At 44.3% G+C, this 23,043-nt stretch overlaps 1 protein-coding gene across 1 annotated transcript in view; it reads right to left on the minus strand.

Moving 5' to 3' along the window:
* Positions 1-23,043, minus strand: part of B3GNT9 (UDP-GlcNAc:betaGal beta-1,3-N-acetylglucosaminyltransferase 9) — a 26,622-nt gene continuing 3,579 nt past the window's right edge. The window contains exon 2 of the mRNA XM_007053971.4: positions 1-6,183. Coding sequence (XP_007054033.3) covers positions 4,835-6,115 — 1,281 coding nt within the window. The 5' untranslated portion in view covers positions 6,116-6,183 and the 3' untranslated portion in view covers positions 1-4,834. The remainder of the gene's footprint in view (positions 6,184-23,043) is intronic.

Genomic DNA, 23,043 nt, shown 5'->3' on the forward strand with positions numbered 1-23,043 from the left:
CTAACACGGCTGCTGCTCTGAAACAGTTCTTGTTTGTATTTCCTCAGTTCCCTTTACTGTTTGCTGTCTACACCCAGCAGCACTTCGCTAGTGCCTGAGACTGACTTATATTTGCATTGCATTCAGCTTGCACAATGGACATAAACAGCAGAAGTAGTGAAAAGAAGGTTAGATTTTACAAGTCCTACTGTTTTTATCGTTGAATGTAGTGTTAGTAACACACCGAAGGAAGCTTGCTGGGCTGGTTTTCAAAACCTGAAGCAGATGCCAGTTGAGGTGCTCAGCTCCTCTGAGAATTGGGCCAGATGGGTTTTACGTTTAAATGATTTTTTTAAAAGCTGATTGTCCTTTTCATACTCTCCAGAGGCTGCTCTGTTCTATCTGCTTGAGACAGACCAGCAGTTAGAAAATAGGCAATAGACACAAAGCAGAGAATTATAACACCAGCTCGCTTCAGAAACTTCTCTGGCTTTCTTTTGTATGACATCTAAGCAACAATCAACCCAACCCAGTGTTAGGTCTTGGCATGCGCCTCCTCATCCAGTTTACAGCCCTGGAGACAGGCAGACTTAGAGATGCTGAATGTGGAGTCCAACCCCACTCCGCTCACTAAACAAGCCCAGCCTGGATACTTACATATAGTGTGAAAAGGGTTGGTCTGCGTGTGGGTTCCTGAGACTCAATAAAACCCTTTGTACTGTATTAACTTCAGGTGTTTGCCTTGGTCTCATGGAAGTCAGCTTTCATCTCTTGCTAGTGTTAGAACTCACCTTTCACCGTATTCTTCATCCCTTGCCAAGAGTCATGCCTGTCTTCAAACGTGTGGGGAAAGGCTTTGTTAGCAAAAGCCCCCCTGGTGCATTCAGTCCATTTTCAGAGACCCAGGTGGCTTTTAGTAAAACAAAGCCATGTTGAAAGTCTAATTTTGGATGGTGTTTTGAAAAAGTTTGTTGTCTTTCACCGTGTGTGTGTGTTTAATTTACTCTGCAGTTTGTTTTGCTTGGAGAGGGAAAGCGGAAGGGTCAGTTTCTGATTCTTCTGCACTTCATGCACCTTGTGGGGGAGGCGGTTAGGGTTCCAGCACTTCAGGAGAACACCAGAAAGAAACTGGCTTCATTGGAAACGTACGGTCAAAACGTTCAAAATTGTGTGCCTGAAGTTAAGCACCTTCAATCTATATTTAGGCACCTAAAGGAGGCCATTTTCTTTTGGAAGTTGCTGAACATCTCTGAACTCACCTTAGTTTCCATGGGAGTTGCGGATGCTCTATCTGGAAACTGAGCCCAATTTAAGCACCTAAATATGGATTTTAGGTAGATTCACTAGCTTAAAAACTTTGGGGCACATGCATATATGTATATAATTCAGTAGGTTTCGTACATTCCTCCCTCCCACATCCCTCTTAAAACAAAAGCTAAACTTTCAAATCTCAGCTGCCTAGCAAAGTGTCGTACACTCTACTATTGATGTGTGCACCTTCAAACTAACAGATTCTCTTGACTTACCATAGCTACGTTCTTCCAAGCCAAAAACTGGTCTCCTTTCCTAAAGCTGTTTCCATCAGTGCATTATTCTTACACATGGACCTAGGGCCTCTCTTTCAGAAAAATTGGTCCCCAATTCCTTAGGAGCAATTCTCAACCTGAGGTCCTTAGACTGCCGTGGGGTAGGGGTGGGAGGGTAGAGCCCTTCCAGGTACCCTGCAGGGAAAAATATTGACCGAGACAAATCAGGGGGTCTGGGATCTGTCTGTTAGTAAAGGCTCAGCAGCCTAATAAAAGCAGGAGAGCTACAGCCTTAGTGGGGGTTAATAGATGTGTTTGATACTGGATGACTGGATCTATTTTTTTCATGTGGGAATTTGTGATAATTACACCGTTAAGGCGATTTTTTATTTTGGTATAAATTTGTATCTTGATGCTGACATTTTACAAGCATATGCACTGCTTTAAACTCAGACTGAATGGGCAACCCAGAAAGCTTTGACAAATAAAAAGGACTTTCTGGCCCTGCTATAGGTAACAGCCCTAGTGTTTCTTAAGTGAAGAAATGAGACATTCCAAAGACTGGGAAAATGGAAGCCAGGAGAATGTGCCAGTTCTACCCCTGCCAGCCCTCAGGACACGTGTGCCGCTGCTGAATGCGAGCCTTTCTCTGTCCCGGCAGCTCTGCCAGACTTGTAGCTGCATTTCCCCCTCCTTTTCAACAGGGGCCAATACAAGACCCGTTCTGTTAAGGCTCTGGCCTAGCTCCTTCCTCTGCAAAACCCTCCTTATAATTCTGCCACCATCATATTAGGGGGAGGGGTTTACATTGAATCCAATGGATACCGTGTCCCTACATTACAAGTGGGCTACAACTATGGAAACAGTGTATGAGAGGAAGGAGCCAGTCTACTTCTGCACCCCAGCTTGAAGGTAAGGGCTGCTGGACCCTGACTAGTTGTGTGGTAAGAAATCATGAGGTAAGCTAAGCACAAATTTCCTTTGTAAGCATGAAAACCTGCGATTAGAAAAAATTCATTGTGGTATCCAACATGTCATCAGGTTCTTTCTCTGCTCAGAAATACAAGCATATGTGAGTTTTACTAAACCACACACCCCATATTCATCTTGATAAGTGGACATGCACGTTCATATACTGTCTTTTAATTGCAATAGAAATAATTTCCCTACTAGAAAACTAATCACCACATAAAGCTTTTCTGTACAGTTCATAAATGCATACATATGGCACGTTTACCAACCTCGCGGGATGGTTTCCCCGCCAAGACTGGGACTGATTTCCAGTCTCTGCAGAGCTTCCGTACATTTCATTCATGTTTTCTGTGTGAACACTTTATACATGAAGTATTTACTCCCAGAATTGCCAACATATCACAGAAACAGGATCATAAGATGATCCACAGTTGACAGTTCTCCTGAAAGTACATTATTATAAGGTCCCTTTCTAACCAAGAGATAACACGTCACTGCACTTCATCAGTAAGCACTACGGTGCATCAACAGAGGTTAACAGACTCCCTCCCCACCAACTGTGCTGCATAGTGAAAGTTAGAATTGAGACCCTGGTATAGCAAATGGAAAAACAAGAAAAGCTGGTACTGTGTACGATCCTGCAGCTATGAAAGGGACCTATGTGATAGGCCCCCAAATCAGGAAAGACAGCCCTCTGCAGGACAGCACTTATACACAGGCTTAAAGTCAATGGGACTTAAGCACATTCTTAAGTTCTCTCCTCAATAAGGATGGATTTAAGTATATGCTTAAGGCTCAGATCCTGAAAGGTATTTAGGGGCCTCACTCCCATTGATTTCAAAGAGAGTTAGGTGCCTAAATTAGCAATCATAGTTTCAGCTTTTCAGCTGTGCATCTGGACCTATAACTTCCTGGATCAAAAGGCCTTTCCTAATCCTCTTTAAGAGATTCACTCCCTACTTGTGCTGGCCAATGAGTACTTATTTTTAAGGTTACCAATGATCAGAAAATAAAATGCTTTAAGTGCTAAAATGCTGTCCAGGCTGTGTTGAATCAAGCAATCCAGTGATCCTCTCCAAAAGTTTAAATGCTTATTCAAAAACTTTGAATGATAAATTGAATGTCACCTAATGGCAGAAAGTTGTTTGTTTCGTTTGCTTGTTTTTTGCTGCAATGTCCTGAAGAGCTTTTATTTCAAAGCCTTTGTGTCTGAAGGGTATTTTCCCCCCCCAGTGTCTGAAAAGGCCCAGCTGCTTCTCATATTCGACTGCATTCAATACATGAAAGGCCTGAATCTCTATAAACTAGTCCTGTATGTCAGTAATTTCTTCCAGATCAAAGAACACAGTAAGAGACACATGGGGCAGAAGTATGCGTTGTACATTGCTCTACCCGCCAGCTGAGGTCTGAAATGGAGGATCTGGACCATCAAGGTGAGAAGATGATCAGCTGTTGTCAGAGGATTTTCAGCTTCCATTGACTGTAAATCAATTTACAACAAATTGTTGAAAGCTGCCATGAACCCGCCCAACTTGTGTCTTGACTCAGCATCCGTTTAGCAGGAGTTTCACTGACATGTCGCTATGACTGAGACGTCAATACATAGGGGGGGCAACAATGAAACTTCTTATCCTCACCTTCAAGGCCCTTCACAGCGCTGATCCTTCCTACTTACTTGCAGGTCTCTGATCATGTGGCCCCCTCACCCATCCTCTGGTCTGCCGGCAAAGCCAGCTTCTGCTTCCAATTTTGTCTCCTCTCATTCTCCCATTCTGCATGGAGCCCCCTCCCTGAACTAGTCCATAATGCCACGGCCCTCTTCTCCTTCAAGACCCACCTCTGCTGTAACACCTCCAAGGAGCCAGCCGATTGTGGTTTGGTTTGTGCATCAGTTGGGAAGAGCTGATTTTCTCCACTTTAGCTATTGCGCAATTTGGTAGTTCTTGCTGACTCTCAGTAATCCCAGCCAATGATTTTTTATCTTCACGACCCGTGTCCTCATCTCCCACCCTACCCTGCTCCTTTTATGTCACATTCACTTATCATGTTAAGTCTCAAATTAGATTATAAGCTCTTTGGGGCTGTATTTTACTGTGTGTTTGTACAGCACAATAATCCTAGCTGGGGGTCTGTAAGCTCTACTGCGATGCTAATAAATAATAATAAATTAAATCTAGTTTTGTGAATTACTTGGAATCAGGTTAAGGGAAAAAATCCTACGGCATATAGTGTGTGCCAACATGGAATTCTGGCAAATGTCTGCAATAGGGTGGCCTTGTCTCCCAATAGTTTACACGAGATGAGCTAAATCAGCATGTTAGGTTGCAACCACCCAAGGTTCTTCTGAGCTTGGTTCATCACGTACTTCTGCCATGCTTAGCCTGCTTTATCAGAAGGCTGCTGTCTATCATTGCTTTGGTTTTTTTTCTCTTCCATTGGAAAGGCTTCTTCACCTGCTTCTTCTGGGTGCAGGAAAGCCGTGGGTTGTGAAGCAGATTCCACATTAGCCAGATTTCGGCTACTTTTAGACTGTGGACTACCATGAGATCTTTGTAAAAGCAGGGGTCAAATGTCTGCAAGTGCGGGGCAGCTGAGGGTTTCACGATGCCAAACGTCTTGAATCCTTCATGCAAAACAGGTTTGAGATTGATTCTCTGCAAGCACATGCCCAAAAAGACATCATCAATGGGGAAGAGCTCCACCTCTTTGCAAGCCTGGAAGAGCTTTTTCATGGTGCTGCTGGACAATAAGAAGCCCCCACCACCTGCATAGAGTGGGTATGTGCCTAGCCCATACATTGTTTCTGGGATATAGTATTTACTCTTCTGCACCCGGATTGGGTGAGCATTGTAGATGATATCCCCAACAAAGAGGTCTTCTGCAGGGTCATGTCTCTCGAGGAAGTCAATGATGTTCTCCACATTGACAAAAACGTCAGCATCCCCTTTAAAAATGAACTTCACACTGGAACAAAACTCGTCAGCCCAGTTCAGGAAGTGGATCTCTTTCAGGGTCAGATTGAAGAAAGTATCCAGAAAGTCCCAGAGTAAAATGTCCTGGTACATCAGACTCTCCTGATGGACAAGAATCTCCCATGTTGCAAGTGCCGTCTTATTCTTTGGTATTCCTAGGAGGAAAACTCTTTGAACCTGCACCCCGTTCACCAAACCCTCCCTGCCCCAGGTCTTACGGACGATCTCACGTCTGTCAAAGTCCTCAACCACCGATTTGATGGCTATAAGCAGGAAGGGACCTCCGGGTGTTCTCAGGCATTTCTTGGGCTGGTTAATGAGAAGATCAAAGTTCCGATTGTCCTTGTTTAGAAGGTAGCGCTTGAAGTCGAAGGCAGAATGAGTCAGCGGTGGTGAAGTGGTAGTTTGGGCCTTTTTACTTGCCACCTCCTCATCTTTAGCAATAAAAATGATTCTGGGTTGGCCAAATGTCACCTCCGCTTGAGGATGCCACTTGGGGGCTTCAGGGCCTGGGAAGATTCTCTGCGTTGGTGAAGGTTTCTTGTGCGTTTGCTCCCTGTTTCCTGTTGTCCAGGAAGTACGCTCCAACTGGGAATAGAGTAAAGAACAAAGCACTACCACCAGGAAAAGGGTGCAGATCGCATCCCCTTTCAGCCGAACTCTCATTGTCTCCACACTTCTTGTAAGGAGTGTTAAAAGCTGTGCTTGGTGAGTTGCTCAAAACCCATGTCCATCTGCAAATAAACACATCGTACATCAGTGCAGAGCACTTAACATCTTCAAAGCACTCTGGTAAAAATTAATTTAATAACCACAAGACACCCGGGAGGGAGGTATTAATATTCTTGTTTTACCAATGGCAATGCTGAGACCCATTAAGTGCTTTACCAAGAGCTAGACAGCAAACCAGTGACTGAGCTAGGAGTTGAATTCAGGAAGGCCTGGCTTCCAGTCACTTGCTCTGACCTCTAGACCATGTTGCTGTTCAAGTTACCTATGAGGAAACCCAACTTTTTCTTAAAACCTCTCCGCTGATACAGTGGTTGATTCGCCCCCACTCCAAAACCACAAAAGATCCCACCGTTGTGTCCTAGAAGAACGTAGAGCAAAACTGTGATCAAAACCATTCTTTTTGTCTGATATAAATAAAACCCTTGATAATATTAAGTGGCTTCTTTAGTTCTTCAGTCCCCTCCATGTCATTCAAAAGCAAAGAGACAAATCTGGCAGCTGAAGGCCAAATTTTCAAATAGCCATGCACAAAAGTAGGCCGGCATTTCTGAGCATGCCCAACAAGAGCAGAAATATCCAACTGCAGGGTGGGACTGTGTGCATGCATATACACATCTGCATGCAGACCCCGACATCTGCATGCACACGGTGGTAACTGCATATCTAAGTGGGATACAGTAGGTGCACCTCTGAATACACACATTTGGCCCTTTGTTTCCATTGGTGTTTATAAACTGTTAAACATATGTAAGTTTTTAAAAATTATTTCTGGCAATATAATAACGTTAGATGGATACAAAATCATTTTAGAGATGGGAGATCTGCCAAAATGGATCAGACCAGTGGGACACATTGCCTGTGACAAATGACCAATATCCAATGCATCGGAGGTACAGAAAAGAGCCTCTATTATGCCCATAGCTAATCATGCAGTGCTGTACAAAGATGGGGGCTAGGGAAGAATGTTTTATTTCACAGGCAAGGGCAGCTTTTCTCCTACAAGGAGATGTGATTGCCCACATATGCTTCTCCCAGAGATCTTCTAGTCCAGGGGTTCTCAAACTTCATTGTACCGTGACCCCTCTGAGAACAAAAATTACTACACGACCGCAGGAAGGAGCACCAAAGCCTGAGCCCCACCCCCACAGACTGGGGGAGCCAAAGCCCAAGCCCTGCCATCCTGGGGGGGCACCAAAGCTTGAGGGCTTCAGCCCTGGGTGATGGGGCTCAGATTTTGGCTTCAGCCCCAAACCCCAGCAAATCTAACGCCATCCCTGGTGACCCCATTAAAACAGAGTCATGACCCACTCTGGGGTCCCGACCCACAGTTTGAGAACTGCTGTGCTATTCAGTTAGATTAGTAACTAAACTGCAAGAAGAAAAATAAGAGTTACAAGGATGCAGAAAGCAGTATCTAAATATAATCCAGGGAAAGAATTGGTCACGTGTCTATAGCTGGAATGGATACAGATCCTTTTTCACCACAGTACACGTAGCCACATTGTTTCCCACAGTAGCTAAATAACTATGTGGAACAGAAGCAAACTGATGACAAGAGTTGTTCCAACTATCCTTAGAAGCAATTGGTTCTCTTTCTCCCTAGAGAAGGGTGTATCTATTTATTTAAGCCTTACACACCCAGGGGGAGGTGGTGATCAGAATCTGAGAACTATCTACACCAGTGGGATTTTTTAAAAGATCATTATGATTGATACACACACTCACACACACAATATTAAAATGATATCTGATTACAAATCCTATAGCTGCCATAATTTACATTCATAGATTTTTAAGGCCAGAAGGTACCACTGTGAATGATCATCTAGTCTGACCTTCTGCTTAACCAAGAATTGATGCCTGCGGGATCCCTCTAAAAAAACACACGCTCAATGATGATTCCCCATTTAACATTATATTTGAAACCTCTCAGTTAGCCAGTTCTTAGTCCGTTTAGTGTGTGCCATGTTAATTTTGTCTCATTCTAGTTCTTTAATCAGAATGTTGTGCATACCAAGTCAAATGTCTTACAGAAGTTGTGACGTTATTGACTTGAACTGGGACCGTATAGAACATTGTTGCAACCAAGGTCCTGTAGTGGCACCAAATCTTGCATAAAGGGGGTCAAATAAGGTGTCTAAGACAAGGTTATGGTTTGCTGGTTAGGATTATGCTGTTTGCATGGATCATTTTTGTATTTAAAGATATAAGTATTGGCTCTATACTGTCTGTATTCCAAATTTATGCTATGCTTCTGGGTGACACCCCAGACAAGTTGGTGTCAGCTCTGTCTAGCCTGCTTGATGGCCCATTAAGGACCATCAGCTATACAATTGACCCATTGAGAGAAGGCAAACACGCCTTGTGACTCAGCAAGGTATGCAGGGACCTGCCTATGGACAGAACTCTGAGGGTTTTCCAGGCCATGTGATGGGCAGCGTGTCTTTGGAACAAAGAAAGAAAGAGACCACATGGCAAGAGAATATAAAAAGCTGCTGCAGCTCCTCCATCTGGTCTTCAATCCTGCTTCTTACCTCTGGAGGGACTTTGCTACACTGAAGCATTGAACCAAGGACTGACTGACCCATCCCAGCTGTGGATGTTCTCCAGAGACTTGATTTGAACCTGCGGTTTATTCTATCACTGCTGCAAACCTGAACCAAGAACTTTGCCATCACTGTATGTCATTGATTTCATTTAACCAATTCTAGCTCTCATCTGTATCTTTTTCCTTTTATGAATAAACCTTTAGATTTTAGATTCTAAAGGATTGGCAACAGCAGGATTTGTGGATAAGATCTGATTTGTATATTGACCTGGGTCTGGGGCTTGGTCCTTTAGGATCGAGAGAACCTTTTTTCTTTTACTGGGGTATTGGTTTCCATAACCATTTATCCCCTTAACAAGTGGCACTGGTGGTGATACTGGGAAACTGGAGTGTCCAAGGGAATTGCTTGTGTGACTTGTGGTTAGCCAGTGGGGTAAAACCAAAGTCTTCTCTGTCTGGCTGGTTTGGTTTGCCTTGGTGTGCATAGAAACCCAGCCTTGGGCTGTAACTGCCCTGCTCTTAGCAATTTGTCCTGAATTGGCACTCTCAGTGGGGTCCCGCCAGAACCAGCATCGTTAGAGAAGTCTATTACATCAACATTATTATCTTTATCAACCAAACTTGTAAGCTGATCAAAAATAATATCAATTTCATTGGACAAGATTTATTTTCCATACACCCATGTTGATTGGCATTAATTATATTACCCTCTTTTCACTCTTTCCTAATCAAATCCTGGATCAGCCATTCCATTATTTTGCCCAGAATTGATGTGATGCTGACAAGTCATCCCGTCTACTCTTTTTAAATACTGGCAAAAATTAGCTTTCTTCCAGTCCTCTGGAACTTCTCAAGCGTTCCAGAGTTATTAAACATCAACATTAATGGTCCATAGTGCTCCCCAGCCTGCTCTCTCAAAACTTTTTGATGCAAGTTATCCAGACCTACTGATTTTAAAATGTCACTTTAGGCACTGGTGTTTAAAATCCTCCTTAATTACAGTTGTAATAGAGCTTATTTGATCACCATCATCCTATATGTACATCCTCTGACTTTTTCCCAAATACAGACCAGAAATATTTATTGACCACATCTGTCTTATCTGTATTGTGGTTGATTAGTCTACCATTTCCATCTAGTAACGGACAAATACTATTGTTATGGTTCCTTTTGTTCCTGATATACTTAAAAACTCCATATCTTTGCTGGCCATAGAGGTTGCCTTGTGTCCTTTTGTTTCCCTTATCAATTTTCTATGGATTCTAGCTTCTATTTATATTCACTGCTGTCAGCATCCCCGTTTTTATTATCATACATTGTTTTTTAAATTGCTTATTTCACTTTCCCTCCTAGTCAGGCTGTTTGTTGGTTTGTTTTTAAACAAGTATAACCTTCCTTCTTGGTTGGGGCTTTTTGGAAATTTAGTAAAATGTTCTGATGCTGTTCCCAGTTATCATTCATATTTTTCTGTTTAAATTTTTTTCTGCCAGCTAATTGGACTCAAATGTTTTCAGCTTTGTGAAACTGGCCCTTTTGGAGCCCCAAGTGTATATATATTACTGGTTGGGACTTTATTCTGTTTGCACATAAGAAATGTAATCAAGTCATAATCGCATGCACCTAGTTCTATGATCAGTTTCTCTTTATCTGTCATGAGGTGGTCCAATATAGAGCATTCAGGAAATAGTCATCTATAATGTTTAGAAATTCGAAGGATGTTTTAGTACTGGCAACAAGAGACTTCCAGCATATGCCACTCGGTTTGAATTTCACTCAGTAATTCTTGCATCAAGCCCCAGTTTACTCACAGGCCCTCCGAGGATTGGGTGGGGGCTGTTCTTAAGTGGTTCTGTTCCCTTCCTGTCAGAGAGATCTCAGGGGAATTTGGAGGAAGTTATTTTTCTTCCCCAAGGGTGCTCTCATGTTTGGGTGCCACTGGTTCCACCGTATCACCCCTCTCATTCAAAGAGGGGCCATTAGCCTTCAGTGAGACGGCATGATCATCAGTATGCTGAAGACACCCCAGGTCTTCATCTGCATCTCCTCTGACCCAGTGGGAGCCAGTCAAGCACTTGTCTGGAGACCACAGCATGCATGAGAATGATCTGGCGGAGGCTCAGACCAAATACATCTGAGGTGGTGGTGATGGTGGTGGGTAGGAGCTATGGGAGAGATTATATTTGTCGTTTGACAGGATGTGCACCTGCATTTGGTCAATCAATACACAATCCTGGGTTGGGCGAGATCTCCAGCTACTGTGCGTAAAGCAGGTAGTAGTTGTAGTGGCCAGGATGGGGTTTTTTGTTTTGTTTTTTTCATCCATGTTTGGCTTTGAAGTTATGCCCTTTTCTGTTGTGTGTAGACCTCCCATCCCTCATCCATGCCTTTATCACCTTGCAGCTAGACATGTGTAATATGCTCTGTGTGGGCCGAAACCTGAAATACAATTGGAAGCTGCAACTGGTGCAGAAAGCCGCAGCCCATTTATCACCCTGTCCCTGGTGATCTCACTGTCAACATGTTACTCTAGTGCTCTGAGGTCTGCACTGGCTGCCTCTGGGTTTCCAGGGACCGTTTAAGGTGCTGGTGCTGACTTATAAGCCTTGAAGCCCCAGATTTTTGAAGGTGCTTAGCCATTGCTACCCATTTTAAAAGGGATTTAGGCTCCAAAGTGCCTAAACCCCATTGACTGCCAATGAGATTTAAGCTCCAAAACTAATGACTTTAGAATGAGTTAAGGCTAGTTCAGTGCCTTCCAGGATTGGTCCCTCTATGAGAAAATCCAAGATATGTTGGCAAGTGATTACGTATCTCAGATCAAGTTAAAAGCCAGAAGTGTTTTTCATAAAATCCCATCTCCTTCCCTATTTGAGAGAGGATTTCTTTTTCTTTTGTGTAAATGTCTGATCTTACATCAGCTCTCAGATTCCAGATGCTAATTAAGGTCTTGGATAAAAAACTGGCTCTTTACTGCATTTAATTTTATCAACTAGGACTTGGAATAAAATGTGTGTGTCATGAAGCTAGAAATTTCCATGACTTACAGATTTATCCTGCCAAATCTGTGGAGTCTGGCAATAGAATCCTTGTGAAGGAGCCAAAAAAAAATCCTGGATTGTTACATGCATGGGCTGATGGCCCAATCCCTCTTCTGTGTTTTCATTTACTGAAGGAAAGGACTCTGAAATACAGCAATATAATGCTCAAATAAAACAGATTACTGCTGAATATAAACTTCTAATTTAAAAGGAATTGCTAGCCTTGATCCTAGATCAAATTATATGGACTTTTGTGTTAATGTTGGATATTTTTACAGCACTCATCCTGGCCTTGACTATTCGCCAGGAGTCAGCTCTGTTTGAATTTGTCAGTGTGGGAAAAGCTCTCGAGGTTCTGTTACTGAACTTGGCCAACAAGATGCTGATGAGTTCTGCAGATCCCTTTCTATTTCTTGAGTATTCACCACCACCCAGCATCAGGAAAAACTAGGGTGATATCAAAGCAAGCAGAAAAGCCCTACCCCTTGCTGCACAGGCCTGCCGCAAGAGCGTGGCTGTGGGGTAATGCACTGAATAGTACGATGTGCTACCATGTGGGAAGAGCAGGTTTTGCTACCTGGGTCCAGCTTCTCACTCCTGGGACTAGCTGAAGCTGGTAGGTTCAAGCCATGACAGTAGGGATGGTTTTGTATCACTAAGGCTGCTCTGCCAACAAAACCAGACCCCTCCAGCCCTCTATGGCTCGCTGGAAAAGCTAGAGGTCTGAGGGTCCATTGCCAAGTTCTTCCCAGTCAGATTTCTTGCAACCTTCCCCTCCCCGCCCAGTGAATGTGAAACCTTGAAATAGATGGTCGGGGGTCCCACCAGACAGGCTGTTGGACCTGCAGCACCCCTGCCACTGCTGTGAAAAAGGTAGGGCAAGGGATACCTCCTAGCCTTCCCTCTTGCTGCTCCTCAGGTGGCATTGGAAGGGAATCAGCGGATCTGGTGTAGAATTCCTTGAGGGCATTTGTTTAAATGTGGGGTTGGCTGTATTTCCTGCAACCAGGGAAGTGTGTTGCCTATCAGGGGTGAAATCTTAGCCCTCCCCGCCCATCCCCAAAATCAATGACAAAACTCTCATTGACTTCAGTGGGGCCCAGATTTCACCCTGGGAGCGCAAACTCAAGGCATGACCGTGAGGTTGGAAGGTTTTACGACAACTGCTGGGGAGAGTTGCTTTTCTCACCAGAGTCAGCAACAAGGCCAGCAGCTTGTTGGCAAAAGGCATAGATGGCAATGGGGAGACCTGGGCATCCGGAGCTGTGGGAGAGGACTGTACAGGTGAGCTTAGAAGCTCTGCCATTCCTTCGGTCAAATGATGCAAGAAGCCACAGGATTGCAGGGGCGAACCAGTAGCTAGGAGGGATGACAGAGCATCGAGCTTCCCCTGAGACACAAGCAGGCTGGATGAGTTACACGGACTCTGGTTGAATAGCAGTGAAATCAGTCTCCAGGACATCAGGCTAGCAAAGGGACACAGGGTTAGGGTAGTTGGAGATGACTATAAAACACAACAGTGAACCCCCGTGCAAAGAGAGAACAGGAAAAACGATCTAAGTGTTTGTATCGGGCATTTTAAAGAGCTGAGAATGGAGAGGGATGAGCATGGAGCATGATGAAGACAGAAGAAATTGAAATAATAGAATCATAGAGATGTGGGGCTGGAAGGGACCTTGGGAAGCCAAGTCCAGCCCCTGTGCTGAGGCAGGACCAAGTAAACCTAGATCAGTGGTTCTCAACCGTGGTACGCGCAGGTCTTCCATGGGGCATGTCAACTCAATTATATATTTGTCTAGTTTTACAACAGGCTACGTAAAAACCACTAGCAAAGTCAGTACAAACTAAAATTTCGTACAGACGATGACTTGTTCATACTGCTCTATCTACTATACACCGAAATGTTAGTACAATATTTATATCCCAATTGATTTATGTTATAATTATATGATAAAAATGAGAGAGACCAGCAATTTTTCTGTAATAGTGTGGCTGTGACACTTCGGTATTTTTATGTCTGATTTTGTAAGCAAGTAGTTTTGAAGTGAGGTGTAATTTGGGGGTATGCAAGACAAATTGGACTCCTGAAAGGGGTTCAGTAGTCTGGAGTGGTGGAGAGCCACTGATATAGACCATCCCTGTTTGTCCAACCTGTTCTTAAAAAGATCAGCGATTCCACAACCTCCCTTGGAAGCCTATTCCAGAGTTTAACTACCCTTAGAGTTGGAAAGTTTTTCTTAATATCAAGCCTAAATCTCCCTTGCTGCAGATTAAGCGCATTACTTCTTGTCCTCCTTCCAGTGGGCATGGAGAACAATTGATCAGAATCCTCTTTATAACAGTTCTTAACATATCTGAAGACTTATCCCCCTCAGTCATCCTTTTCTCAAGACTAAACATGCCCATTTTAACCCTTTCCTCATAGATCAGGTTTTCTAAACCTTTTTATCATTTCTGCTAGTCTCCACTGGACTCTCTAAAATGTCCACATCCTTTCCAAAGTGTGGCACTCAGAAAGGACACAGAACTCCAGCTGAGGCCTCACCAGTGCTGAATACAGCAGGACAATTACCTCCCAAGTCTTACGTACAACACTGCTAATAATGCACCCTGGAATGTGTGACGTTGTACTCCATATGATTTTATAAAAATATGCTAATGAGTGTGAATATAATGTAACTGGAATATGCTTCATGCAAAAGGTCTGTTGTACAGTATCATTATATAGTTTATAATCTACTGAGTGTGGTCATCCTATTTGTATAAATGTATCACTCTTGTATCTGAAACTAGAAATATGAAATGTAACTCTGAGGTCCTATTATAGTTATGCAAAGTGTGGGCCATTAATGATGGTTCGGAATCTTAATGGCTCCCATTAACCAGGACAATTACCTGTAGATGGCTCCGTTTTACTTTTAAGTCTTCCTGTATACCTGTGGGTAATGAAGTCTTACAGTGACCTGTGATCATGTCACCTGAACTGAAATCCATCTTTAACCTGGTGCTTTTCCATTGAGAAGAGGGGTGGGAACCCAGAGGGACAAAGGATTCCCGCCTTATGCAAAAGATATATAAGTGGGTGGAACAGAACAAAGGGGGCGGGCCATCATAAGAAATCCCCTAGCTACCACCTGAGCTGGAACAAGGGCTGTACCGGGGAAAGGATTGTGCCCAGACTAGGAAGGCATCCAGTCTGTGAAAGAAACTTATTGAAACATCTCTAAGGGTGAGATTTTATCTGTATTCAGTTGTATTACTGTACTAGACTTAGACTTCCGTGTTTTATTTTATTTTGCTTTGTAATTCATTTTGTTCTGTCTGTTACTACTTGGAACCACTTGAATCCTCCTTTCTGTATTTTATAAAATCACTTTTTACTTATTAATTAACCCAGAGTACGTATTAATACCTGGGGGGCGGGGAGGCAAGCAGCTGTACATATCTCTCTATCAGTGTTATAGAGGGCAAACAATTTATGAGTTTATCCTGTAGAAGCTTTATACCGGGTAAAACAATTTATTTGGGGTTTGGACCCCATTGGGAGTTGGGCATCTGAGTGTTAAAGACAGGAACACTTCTTAAGTTGCTTTCAGTTAAGTCTGCAGCTTTGGGGCATGTGGTTCAGACCCTGGGTCTGTGTTGGAGCAGACTGGTGTGTCTGGCTCAGCAAGAAAGGGTGCTGGAGTCCCAAGCTGGCAGGGAAAGCTGGGGCAGAAGTAGTCTTGGCACATCAGTTGGCAACCCCAAGGGGGTTTCTGTGATTCAACCAGTCACAGAATGATATTAGCCTGTTTTGCAACTGTATTACATTGTTAACTCGTATTCAATATGTATCCACTGTCACCCCAAATCCTTTTCAGCAGTACTGCCATCTGGCCAGTTATTCCCTATTTTGTAGTGGTGCATTTGATTTTCCTTCCTAAGTGAAGTACTTTGCATTTATCTTTATTTACTTTCTTCTGGTTTAATTCAGACCAATTCTCCAATATATCAAGGTTGTTTTTAATTCTAATCCTGTTCACCAAAGTGTCTGCAACCTCTACCAGTTTGGTGTTATCTGCAAATTTTATAAGCAAACTCTCCATTCCATTACCCAAGTCATTAAAGAAAACATTGAATAGTCCCAGACCCAGGACTTACCCCTGCAACACCCCACTAGATACGCCCTTCCAATTTGACAGCGAACCATTGATATCCACTCTTTTGGAGTATGGTCTTTCAACCAGTTGTGCACCCGCCTTATAGTGAATTAATCTAGACCACATTTCCCTACTTTGCTTATGAGACCATCATATGAGATGTCAAAAGACTTACTAAAATAAAGATATATCACATCTACTGTTTCCTCCTTATCCACTAGGCCAGCAACCCTGTCTAAGAAGGAAATTAGGTTGGCTTGGCATGATTTGTTCCTTATCTCTCTATTATCCTCGAGCTGCTTACAAACTGATTGTTTAATAATTTGTTCCGGTATCTTTCCAGGTATTGAAGTTAGGTTGACTGGTCTATAATTCCCAGGGTCCTCTTTGTTCCCTGTTTTAAAGATAGGTGCTATGCTTGCCCTTCTCCTGCCCTTTGGGACCTCACCCATCCTCAGTTATTTCTTGAGGATAATTACGAATGATTTGGAGATGGCTTCAGCTCATTCCTTAATTACCCTAAGGTGAATTTCACTTGGCCCTGCAACTTGAATACATCTAACTTATCTAAATATTCCTTAACCTGTTCTTTTCCTTATAGAGGTGGCTTCTCTTTTAACCCTCATGTATCCCCTACTGAGCCCATCTTAATCTCCTCTGAGTCTCCAGAGCCTCTGGTCATGGTGGGAGTGCTGTACTCCAATATCTCCCTCGACCCACAGCAGTGCCTCTGATTGTCAGCTCCTTTCTCCCTCTACTTGGGATAGAGGAAGGCGCTGCCGGTCAAATGGAATCACTTGGGGACTGGACCCCATAGTCACGAAGACACTAATTCTGTGGCGAGAGATAGAACTTGCACCCCAGGTCCAGAGTAAGCACCTGGAATGCCACACCAGACTTACTGCAACCGCATAGAGTCTGTGGGCATGTGTTAGTACGATACCGGCCCGCTTGGTGCCGCGCCTGTAACCAGCTTGAGCTATGAAACTGCTGCCTAGGAAGTCAGAGTTGTTTGTAGAGGTTTCTCTTGGCGGGTGATTTGTATGAATTACCTAGTTGATTCAGCTGTGTTCCCAATTACACAGAGGCTGCTGTCACCCACCTTTACTGCTAGGCCCTCCAACAAGGAAAAGAATATGCTGCCCTGATGCAGATTGTATATGTCTGTGCAGGGGCAGATTAACCCTGGGCTTCCAGCAGACCGGAAAGCATGCTGCTAAGCTCAGTGATGTGCAGCCTGGCTTTAGGAAGGGAACACTCCTGTTTTGGTGGGTCCTAGGCCCCGGTGAGTCTTAATTTCCTTCTAAAATTTCTAAACAAAACATGCATTGTTTTACAGCACGTTAAACTGTGAGGAAATCAGACTGCATTGTTTGTTGTAGCATTACATTAAAACCAGTCAGAAACGCATCCACTGGTTAGTCTCATTCCCCTTAAGCAGCAAAGCAAAAAGCCGAACCCATGAGAGTTTGTCCCTCCAGGAGAAAGGGGTGGAAGAAAGCAACCCTCCTTCTCAAAGAACGGAAATACCAGTCGGAGGAATTACTTCCAGCAAGTTAATAAACAGCCCTGTCCAGATGCAGCTCTGGAGCTTAGTTGTACACTGCTGTGACTTTGTGCACTGGATGCGTGGCCTGAACTGGCGGCCCTGTGGAGTTCTAAACTGCACCCACAGGAACTGAGCACCTATCGATTCTGGGTGTGGAAAGATTTCAGTGTGAGGCCCACAGCATGCAGCCAGATTCCCATGGAAAAAATTAAAAGAACCCCCGGAGCTGTCAATCACCCGCCAGGCTGCACTGCACCGTTACACTTTTAAATGGATTGTGTAATCGTTGCCTTGAAATGCCGATTCATTTCACTGCACTAGGACTCAGGAACCCTGGGTTCTAGTCCTGCCTCTCCCACAGACCTGCTGGGCGACCTGAGCAAGTCGTGTGCCCTCTCTGTGTTTCCCTTTGCCCCGCCTGTAAAATGGGGATAACGAGAATTATCTGCCTGTTGAAGCAGGTTGAGAATTAAAGTGCTGATTATTGTTTTGTTCACGGGTTTGTGTTTGCTCTAAAAGGGACCTTCCAGCTGGAAATGGATTGCACCTTGCTCTCGTCTCAGTGCAACAACCTGTGAGCTCTTTTGGGACTTCTGTTAAAACGCTGTTCTGTAACTCTAGCAATTCCGGTTCCGTTCCCTGGCACTCCCGAGGCTTCTTTCAAAGGTAGACGAATGCCACCTTTCATTCGACACTGGGACCAACCCGCCCAGCACTCAAAGTGAAGATCTGGAAAAGGCTCCATGGTGAGCTCTCTGGGCAACAACCACTTCATAATATGTTGGGCCCAAATCTGTTTAAAACAAACAAAATCTTCCTACAAATAAGGAACAGCAGAGACCGACGTAGATTTTTATAGTGAACTGGAAGCCAGAGACTTTTTTTAAAGCAAAGAATCAGGGTGTTTTTTTTATTATTATTTTTTCCAGGAAGATACTGTCTCTCTAGCCTGCCCAAGGGTCAGAGATCTTGATTCTGTGTCCTGCTAACCTGTGTGTGAGCAGACTGTGATCAGACACAGCATCCTAGGACTAGGTCCCAGAAAGCTTCTAGCTCTTTTCAAGTGGGTGAAGTAGAATCATAGAATCATAGAATATCAGGGTTGGAAGGGACCTCAGGAGGCCATCTAGTCCAACCCCCTGCTCAAAGCAGGACCAATCCCCAATCAAATCATCAAATCAAAGTAACCCAGGGGAAGGGTGGCAGGATGCTGCATCCGAGAGAGGCAAGATAAGCTCATCTCCAGTTGTGCTGCATTCTCCGCTGGAAGGGAGAGAGGAGAGAGTGTTTGTGCTAATGTGTGGGCACAAGCACGTGTCAAAGCAGTGACTGCTACGTCCTCATGAGCCCTGTAACGGTGGCCTCTGCTTTGCTCTACACCACCTGGTCAGGATTCAGTGGCTCAGCCCCCTACCGTCCTGAGTGCACAGCCTGTTTACTCAGACTGTGAGCAATCTCGCCCGATGTGACTCTTGGACAGGTTTCAAGTCATGCTTTATTTGCAGAGTATATGAGATTTTGGGGGTTGGGAAAAGTTCCATGCAGGAGCCAGTCTCGTTGATTTTAAAACAGCAGATTATTAGATTCTCCTCCCACCAACATCACGTCCTCCCTTCCCTCCTCTCCCTCCACTCAAAATAACTAAAGAGATAGATAAAAGCCTGGCCAGAAATAAGAACAACCCATGGAACTATGCAACATTTCCCTGAACAGGCTGGATGGAGCCTCGCTCTGGAGCCATAGATTTTAAGGGCAGAAGGGACCGTTGGGATGATTTAGTCTGACATCCTGTATAACATAGGCCATAGCACTTCCCCAAAAGAATTCCTAGAAAACCTCCAATCTTGATTTCAAAATTGTCAGTGATGGAGAATCCACCATGACCCTGAGTAAATTGCTCCAATGGTTAATTACTCTCCACCGTTAAAAACGTACATCTTATTTCCAGTCTGAATTTTCCTAGCTTCGACTTCCAGCCATGAGGATCAAGCCGTACCTTTATCGGCTCAATTGAAGAGCCCATTATTTAATTATTAGTTCCTCATGTAGGTATTCATTGATGTAATCAAATCACCCCTTAACCTTGTATTTGTTAAGCTAAATAGATTGAACTCCTTGAGTCTCACTATAAAGCATGTTTTCTAATCTGTTAATCATTCTCATGGGTTTCCTCTGAACCCTCTCCAGTTTATAAATATCCTTCTTGAATGGTGGACCCCAGAACCTGACACAGTATTCCAGCAGTGGTTGTACCAGTGCCAGATTTAGAAGTAAAATAACCTCTCTACACCTACTTGAGATTCTCCTGTTTATGCGTCCTGGGATCATATCAGTTCTTTTGGCCATAGTATCACACTTGGCAGCTCATGTTCAGCTGATTAGCCGCCACTACCCCCAAATCTTTTTCTGAGTCACTGCTCCCCAGGACAGAGTCCCCCATTCTGTTTTCAGATGTGTGTTTACATTTAGCCATGTTAAGATGCATATTTGCTTGCGCCCAGTTTACCAAGCGATCTAGACCGCTCTGAATCAGTGACATTTCCTCTTCGTTATTTATCATTTTCCTCCCCCCGCCACCCCCCAATTTTTGTGTAATGTGCAAACTTAATCAGTAATGATTTTGTTTCCTTTCGGGTCATTGATACAGGTGTTAAATAGCGTAGGGCCAAGACCGATCCCTGTGGGACCTCACTGGAAACCCACCCGCTCAATGATGATTCCCTGTTTTGCCTGTTGACACCTATCAGTTAGCCAGATTCCCCTCCCGCACTGTCAGACCACTTCATCAGCCCATCACAAGCCTTTATAGTTCCCACCCAGCCTCGGTTTCCCCATCAACCATTGCTTAAATTCTTACCAGCAATGCCCCACAGGTGGTGCTGTTCTGCACAGCCCACTTCAGAAGTCTTTATACCTCCTCCGATCCACACCCAAACATCCCCTCAGAGAAAAGCTTTGGGCTCCTTAGTCCAGTTAGGACAGATAAGAACCCAGGAGAGTATTCCCTTGTAACCTAGTAGACAGACTTTTCACGCCATGGATGAACATAGCCATCCTTTCCCCTCCCCTTGCCTTTCCAGTCTGAGGAAAGCACCATGGCTTGGTTGCAGGAGCAACCTGAGGAGAAAAGAGTGGGGGAAACAACACTGGTGGGGTTGACAGCGAGTGGGTTCAGAACAGAGAGAGAGAAACCATTCCCTCAAACACTCCTTCCTCAACTATGTATCAGTCACCTTCTGGAGAGCAGATCAGTATAACTACGTCCTGTACCTTGATCCCACTCTCTGATTAGACTTAGGCCTCGTCTACACAGACAGTCGCACTGGTTTAACTTAAATTAGTTGTCACCCAGTAGAGACGCATGTGTGGACACACTGTTAGGGAGCAGGTTTGGTTTAGGTTAAACAGATTCTTACTGTATTCCTAATTGACTTAAGCTAAACCACAATAAGCCTGGTTTATACTGAGATAAGAGTCTGTAAATAGCCTGATTCACATTGGTTTCAAATCACATGTTAGTCCCATTAGTGCAGTTTTGTCACCTGGACGAGTTTTGTCACCTCTATTTCAGATGACATCCATGTTTGGCCCCTTCAGAGAAGCTCTGAGGTGTTTCACCTCAGGTCTCAGCACAGTGTTAATTCTGACATGGGTAGCTCGAACTTCTTTGGCAGGAGCAAACTTTAACTACGTATGTATGTATTAAATGGCAAAACGGTCTTTTCTGCAAACTGAACTGCTATTCCCAAATTAAAATCACTGTAAAGTGTCTGGAGTGTTTGGCAAAAATGCCAGTGCGCTTCTGGAAAAGAAAACCCGTTCCATTCCTGGCCTTGACTCTCCCGTGCCAAGTCCCAGTGTTGACTGGGTTTCTTCATGCAAAGTCACAAACCTCTTCAAAGTTTATAATACAAATGGCTGTGGTGCCATGAGGACTTTTCTACTTGCATGAAAGGGTACCGCGGGAGGAGGTCTAATGTGAAGTTATACCGTTCCAGAGCAAAGCATTGTGGTTTGGTCTCGGCTGAGTTAGGAACGAGATGCTTTGTAATGTAGCCTGGTGGGAAGCCAGGTAAATGTAGTATAAAGCCCTGGCAAAGGAAGTCACAAAAACAACGAGTAAACTAATTTATGAAGGTCCTTAGAAGTTTATAAATCCATAACCAAACTTTGAAAATGTGCTTTGTTTAGCTGAACATCTTCAACCAGTTTTCCCAGTAAGCCTGGGGCCTGACCAAAGCCCTGGGAACTCAGAGGAAAGTCTCCCATTTACTTCAGTGGGCCATCAGCTCCTAACACGACGGGGGTCCTGGTCCATGACTAGAGCTCCTAGGTGCTACCACAATACAAATAACGTTTACGACTATAGTCCTAACGGTGGGCACCACTATGGCAGGTAGTACTGGCATTGTGCTGTTGCTATTAAACCCCACGCATGAGCAGGCCAGAAGTTTTAAGCCTCCAGCCATGAAAGGAGATGTGCTTTGTCCAGGATGACCCTTCTGCAGAGCTCTGGACCTTTAAAATGTACAACTGTTGTTGCTGATATTTACTACTGGTATTGCGGTGACACATAGGGCTAGGGGTTGTAGAAACACAGAACAAAGAGAGAGAGCCTGCCCCCAAGACCTTACAAAACCTTTGCGTGAGCTGCCTCTCATGCTAGCACACATTAATGGACATGATCAAGATTATTGCAGGATTATTGCTACAATTCTCATTAATTTGTCCATTGGCAATAATCCTACAAAGTGCAATTAATCCCATTAGTTTTCAAGCCAGTTTCTTTTTCTGGTGGGTCAGATTTCATCACAGAGCCTCTCATTTCACCTATCAGTTCTATTCGCCATTCCTTTTCAAGGCCACTGATACACAAATTAGACTTTGAGAAAAGCTCTAAAACGGTTTCGGAGGCAGGGCTAGCTGCGTACATTTCGGAGGCAGAGCTATCTGGCTATCTGTTTGTAGTTTCCAAATGCTGTACTCAATCAACTTATCAAGTGCAAAAGCTGGAAGGCAGTTGTTGCTTCCAGTGCAGTTTTCTGATTGCAAAATATTGTAAAACCAGCCAAAAATTAAATGGGGAAAAAGAGCCAAGTTGCAGCTGTTAGGCCCAACCCTGGAGCCCCAGATCTGCATTTGCTGAGTGCCCATGACTCCCACTGAAGTTCCCACAATTCAGGGTGCTCACAAGGGATTGGGCTCACACAGATAGGCTTTGTTACAGGGTTACAGGATCAGGTGCTATTTCTGTGTCTCTGACATGTGCCATTCACCGGCCTTGGTCTGTAGGGGCTGTTACAGTATTTTACCACGTCCTGAGCAGCAGGTGCTGCCAGGCTGCCCCACCGCATGGGAAGGTTGAGGAGAGATTGTGCCTCTGGGACCATAACCACCTTCTCCCCCAAGTGGTCGGGGACTGCATTTTCTGCCCATAGTGTGGCTGGCCCACCCTGTGGATTAGTGCCAGACTGGGGGGGGGGGGCAGTTGACCCTCCTCCTCACCTGCCTCCACAACCTTCGGGGCACCCAGTGCCCCTGGTGGCAGAGCGAGAGGGCAGGCTCTGGGCAGCCAGTCACAGTCC

The sequence above is a fragment of the Chelonia mydas genome, chromosome 12, assembly GCF_015237465.2.
Source record: "Chelonia mydas isolate rCheMyd1 chromosome 12, rCheMyd1.pri.v2, whole genome shotgun sequence".
NCBI lineage: Eukaryota > Metazoa > Chordata > Testudines > Cheloniidae > Chelonia > Chelonia mydas.